The sequence below is a fragment of the Myotis brandtii genome, unplaced genomic scaffold, assembly GCF_000412655.1.
Source record: "Myotis brandtii unplaced genomic scaffold, ASM41265v1 scaffold825, whole genome shotgun sequence".
NCBI classification, from domain to species: Eukaryota; Metazoa; Chordata; class Mammalia; order Chiroptera; family Vespertilionidae; genus Myotis; species Myotis brandtii.
The window spans coordinates 1,445,016-1,451,068 of NW_005371349.1; the positions used below are offsets into that span (position 1 = coordinate 1,445,016).

Consider the following 6,053-nt stretch of genomic DNA (forward strand, 5'->3'; position numbering starts at 1 on the left):
CCCCTGCAGCCCCTTTGGGGACCCGCGAGAAGCATTCCTGGGCCCGAGGGCCAGCGCGGACCTGCTGGCGGCCTTGACCGACCCCGAATATCCCATGTCCGCCTCCTCCCCCACGCGGTGCTCGGGCGGATCCCCACAGACCTCGCCAGGCTAAAAATCCTCGGGTTTATTTCTCCCTGGGCCTGTGGTCCGAGGCTGGAAATAACCTCTCCAGGCAGCGCTCCAATTCTGGAACAAACGAGTCATCCCCTCCCTCCTCTGTGGGAAGGACCTCATGGAAAAGCATTCTTACAAAGCGCGCCAGGATCGTCCGCTCCCGGTGCTCACACGCCGAGGCCCGGGTCCGTCTCATTCCGGGAGCCCACGGCGGACCCTCTGCCCCGCCCAGGCCCCCTGAGCACCAGGGCACTGCCCGGCTCTCTCCCACGCCACTGCCTCTCCCCAAGAGCGGCCGCAGGGCTAACTGGGCATCGAACAAGCTGCTTTGGGAAGGGGGTGGGATCACCAACGAGGCCTTGAAATGCTGCCGTTTCTTTAGGTTTTTCCTATCCCTCGGCAATTTCACCGACACTTGAATTCCATTCTAAGTCCTGGGCCCATCACCCAGCCGCCTCCACGTGGGCACCTCTAATGCAACCTGGTCTGAACCCAAATTCAAGGTCTTCGCCAGGCTTTCCTCTCCTCCCGCCCTCAGAGAACGGCCGCCCGTCGCTCGGCGGCTGCTTGGGGCTGGCTCGTGCGGCCTGGTTCCGGCCTGGTGAGCCGGTCCCGGCCACATCTGAGTGGGTTCAAACCCCAGGCCTGGCCCCGGCTGGCTCCTCAGACAGTCTATAGCCGGAGCCAGCTCAGTCAAGCCGGGCTGGGTGGGATGGGGTCCCTGCCTTCATCATTCTCTGGGGACCCCCGCCAGGACTTCCCTTGGACAAACACGGAGCAAGAAAAAGGCAGGACGCTGATTTCCATTGGGGCCGCGAGCGTGACAGCCCAGTTTCCGCTCCGTCCCTCTTCCTTAGACATCCTCCTCTCCAGGCCCATCATCTGCCAGTTAAGTCAGCTAATTTCCCACTCAACCCAATCTCACTCATGGGTGGAGGAAGAGCCTGGTAATTTTTCCTCATGCCATGTCCTGTTAATGATGCTTGAAATTATGCAAATGAAATTGATGAGCACAGCCAATTCTGGGCAGGCGGGAAAGGGAAAGCTTCCTTTAAAATGCCCGCTGTGGCCTGGCCGCCGTGGCTCTGTGGTTGAGCGTCAACCCATGAACCAGGAGGTCACAGTTCCATTCCCAGTCAGGGCACAGGCCCGGGTTGCGGGCTCGATCCCCAGTAGGGGGCGTGCAGGAGACAGCTGATCCATGATTCTCATCATTGATGTTTCCAATTCATGAGGATAACTTGGGGTGCTGTCCAGGGGGCTCTGGCTTCTCCCTCCTCCCCAGCGAGAGCGGGCGGCTCACAGGAGGGGCTGTCTGACATCACCTCTCTCGCCCCGGAAACCAGGTGCGGACTCTGCGTACTGCCCCCAACATTCATGAGGATAACTTGGGGTGCTGCCCAGGGGGGCACTGGCTTCTCCCTCCTCCCCACTGAGAGCGGGCGGCTCACGGGCGGGGCTGTCTGACATCACCTCTCTCGCTCCGGAAACCAGGTGCGGACTCTGCGTACTGCCCCCAACATCACTGCGGTGAGCCGGTTAATTAAAACACCAGAGCACGGGGAGCGGAGAACGCGGCTCGTCCCGCTGCTCGGCAGCGGCCAGACATCTGCTGTGAACATCTGTGAATGAACTGCAGCAAATGTCCCCGCAGCGTCTGTCCCCGCGTCCCCGCACAGGCCATTTCCCAGCCCAGGGAGAGGCCTCTGTCGCAGAAGCTGAGCCGCAACGCTCAGAATTCAGATGACCTCACATCCCATTGACCTATTTTCAAATTATCTCGGTGCCGCTCGCATGGAGGCAAGGCTGCGGGGAAGCCCCCCTCCTCCTGCAGAACCCGCAGCAACGCCACGCACTAGCCCACGCTATCTCCGTCCCAAACCCCTTTCCGCTCAAACGGTCACCATCTTGCTGTGGGTTGCATTGTGTCCCCCCCAAATCCATATGTTGGAGTCCTAACCCCCAGCACCCAGAATGTAACCTTATGTGGAGGCAGGTCTTTACAAAGGTCACCAAGTTGACATGCGGTCACCAGGGTGGGCCCTCATCCGCCATGACCGGCAACCTTATAAGACACAGAAATCCGTCCGGCCAGCGCTGCTCAGTTGGTTGAGCGTCAACCCAGGGACCAGGAGGTCACCAGTTCGATTCCCGCCTGGTCAGGGCACATGCCTGGGTTGCGGCTCGATCCCCAGTGTGGGGCGTGCAGAAGACAGCTGATAAATGTTTCTCTCTCATCAACGTTTCTACCTCTCTCTCCCTTTCCCTTCCTCTCTCTGAAATCAATTTTTTAAAACAACGTATTTGTTTTTAAAAAAGAGGAAATTTGGATAGAGACACAGGCACAGGGAGAAGGCCATGTGAGGATGAAGGCAGAGGTCTGGGTGATGCTTCTACAAACCAGTGAACACCAAGGACCCCGAAGCAGGGGAGAGGCCTGAGGCAGACCCCAGACCCCGCACAGCCTGGGAAGGACCCGCCCTGACGACACCATGGCTCTACACCCTCGTCTGGACTTCCCCTCCAGACGGAGACAATAAATGCTGCTGTCGGGTCCTCCAGCAACTCAGCAAACGCTCGGCGCCTGTACGGGAGTCCCAGCGGGGAGGAAAGGGCTGCCCCTGTACCTGAGCGTGGTCCCGGCCAAGAATGAGCCTGAGGAGCTCACAACCCCGGCCCACACCTGTCACAAGAAAAACGTACGACCAAGAAAGGGCGTGGCACAAAGCACAGGTGTCCGCCTGATGCCCCCATGATCCGGGCCACCTCCGAGGGTGCCTCCTCGGTCCCACCTGATGCCCCCATGATCCCCATGATCCGGGCCACCTCCGAGGGTGCCTCCTCGGCCTGCCCCCTCCGCCTGGCTCCACCCCGTGACCAGGGGGATCGGGAATGCTTTCGGGTGCAAACGTGGGCGGGAGGAATCTGCACTCTTTCTACACATCTTCTAGGACCCTGAACCCCCACGCCCTGCCCTGGGGACAGAGGACAGCTCTTTGCATAAGCCATGGGACTAGTTCACACCTGTCAGTGTCCCAACCCACAGCTATCCCCCCCACGGACAGGGTATGGGGGGGGCGGTGTGCTTAGAGGAGCCACAGCCTGGACTTCCCCCATCTCAACCCTCACCGCTCATGAGGTCACCCGGGGGCTTTGTAACTTGATACCTGGCCCCCCCCCCAGACCCATGAAGTCAGAGGCACCAGGAGTGGAACACAAACACCGTATTTTTCCACACGGCTCTGCTGCAGCCGGGCTGACTCCCCACGGAAACCGGCTCCGCCCCCAGCCCGGCTGTGACTCCTGCAGACATGACTGTCTAACGGCCGCCGGGGACCGTGGTTTTCTTTCTTTTTATTATTTGAGTTGTTTTAAAATGATATCTGATAACATATTCTAAAAACACCATCCTGGGGTCATACACCCGCGAGGACCGGGCAGAGCCGCCCGGGCCAGCCCTGCGCCTGCCCGTCTCACAGACTGCGCGTCGGAGGCGGGAGCACCTCTCCCTGCAGCCCCTGCTTCTGGGAATTTCCGACCCACAAAAGCCCGGCAGGAAGCGATGCGACGGTGGGAAGATACGGATCTTCTGTGGGGTGTGCATGTGGGGGTGCCTGTGGGGGGTACGCACAGGCGCAGTGTGGTGCCTGTCATGCACAGGGGGTTGCATGTGTGTGGTGTGTAGATGCATGTAGAAGTGTGCATGGGTGTGCCTGTGTGTATAAGCACAGGGTGTGCACAGCATATGCATACACACATGTGAGCACATACATGGGTGTGTACGTGGGTGTGCACAGTGGTATGCATGTGCACGTGTGTGTGCACGTGGGTGCACGGGTGTAGAGGAAGAAATGGCGGCAGGGGCGTGTTTCAGATCGTGGGACTTTTCCGCAGGGCCTCGCTGTCAGGGGCTCCCCATCTTCATGCTCTGGGCCTGTGATGGGCGATGGCAGCCTGGCCCATGGCTACCCACAGCCGCTGGCAGTGCCATGACTTCTTGGGCTTCCCACACACCGGTCGGTCCCTCTTCTCCCTCCTCTCCTCACACTCGCCCCATCTGACTCCCTGCAGGAGCGTCGAGGGCAGGGAAATGCCTCCTCTCAGGCCGTTTCCGAGGGAGCTGGGCAGGCGTTAGCTGCCCTGCAGCGCTCCGCCCCAGTGCTCACGCTCCCGTCCGAGGGAGGGGGTGGGCACAGCACTGAGCAGCACGGCGCGCTGGTGGGCGGCGAGTGGGCACGCCGGCTCTGAAGGGGCCGGCACGGTGTGAACAACTTGGTACGGCAACAAAATGCCACCGGGGCAGGAGCCAGAGGGAGCGACGGGCTGGCTCCCTCTCCCAGCACCGGCCCTGGGGACAGCTCCCTGCCCCGTTCCTTCCAGCTCGGGTGAGTTCGGCCAGATGGGGCGGAGGTGCTATTTCAAGGTGGCACCCTGTGCCCCAGAACCTGGACGGTGCTCCCCGGCGCTGCCACCCCGTGCAGCCCAGCCGCTGGTCAGTCCCCGTCACCACCCTCACATGTGCCTCCTGGCACACACAGCCCCATCCCTCTAATCACCAGTCTCCTGCCTCCCACTGCATCAGAGGGACCTGGAAAGGTAAGACCGGGGAAGGGGTGGGCGTTGCCAGCTCAGCTCACACCCTCCAGGGCTTCCTGGCCTCCAGCCCCCAGACAGGCCCAGGAAGGAGCCCGGTTCCGGAAGAGAAACTGCGTCTCCCCAAGACCAGCGGGCAGAGGGGACCCCACTTCCACGACCCGGCTCCATCCCACCGGCCAGTATTACTAGCCCCTGAGCACAAACACCGGGCACCGGTCGGCCCAGAGATGGAGAACTCAACCGGAGAACTCACCAGTGAGAGCAGCGCAGTGAGAGCAGCACAGTGAGAGCAGCGCAGTGTGAGCAGCACAGTGAGAGCAGCACAGTGTGAGCAGCGCAGTGTGAGCAGCGCAGTGTGAGCAGCACAGTGAGAGCAGCGCAGTGTGAATACGCTTCCCTGGTGCATCCCAAACGTGGCCAGGGGCCCCGTGGGGAGGAGGAGGTGGGTGAGACTGGGAGCAGGGCTCCGGGGGACGGGCTCCCCTTCCGGGCACTCACCTCTGCAGCTCCTTCAGGGACACTGTGACCCGCAGGCTGTGGCCCAGGACGTAGAGAGCGGCCAGGATGTCCGCCCACTGCACCATCTCCCCCAGAGGCCCGCCCTTCAGCACCCTCGGGCTGAACACGTCCCCAGACTCCTCCGTCAGGAAGCCGATGTGGACGAGGATCTGGGGGGACACAGAGGGTCAGCACGGAGGAGAGACAGCCCTGCCACCCAGGGAGACCCGGCCAGCAGCAGACACCGTCTCCAAGCTGGGCCTGGGCACTTGGGGAAGCCAAGGGGCAGAGTGACCGTGCTGGGCACTGGGGCTACAGTGAACAAGACAGTCACATCCTGCCCTCACGGCGCTTACGTTCCAGATGGAAGAGGAGACACAGTGAACACAGACAAGAGAGAATTTCATGAAATGATAGGGACTCTGAAAGAAACAGACAGGATGACGGGAGAGTCAGGTAAGTATTTATTGGATGGATGATGGATGGATGGATGGATGGTGGATGGATGGGTGGATGGATGGATGATTGATAGATTGATGGATGGATAGATGATGGATGGTGGATAGATAGATGGTGGGTGGTGGATAGATAGATGGATGGGTGATGGATGGATGGTGGATGGATGATGGATGGATAATGGATGGTGGATGGATGCATGGATGCATGGATGATTGATGGATGGATGGATAGATGGATGTTGGATGGATGGATAGATGATGGATGGATAATGGATGGTGGATGGATTCATGGATGATTGATGGATGGATGGATAGATGGATGTTGGATGGATGGATGGATGGATG

At 60.3% G+C, this 6,053-nt stretch overlaps 1 protein-coding gene across 1 annotated transcript in view; it reads right to left on the reverse strand.

The window, feature by feature from the left end:
• MGAT5B (mannosyl (alpha-1,6-)-glycoprotein beta-1,6-N-acetyl-glucosaminyltransferase, isozyme B) overlaps nt 1–6,053 on the reverse strand; it is a 55,683-nt gene that overhangs the window by 34,278 nt on the left and 15,352 nt on the right. Inside the window, exons 7-8 of the mRNA XM_014531734.1 lie at nt 5,607–5,672; nt 5,251–5,420 (exon numbers count right to left, since the gene is read on the reverse strand). Coding sequence (XP_014387220.1) covers nt 5,251–5,420; nt 5,607–5,672 — 236 coding nt within the window. The remainder of the gene's footprint in view (nt 1–5,250; nt 5,421–5,606; nt 5,673–6,053) is intronic.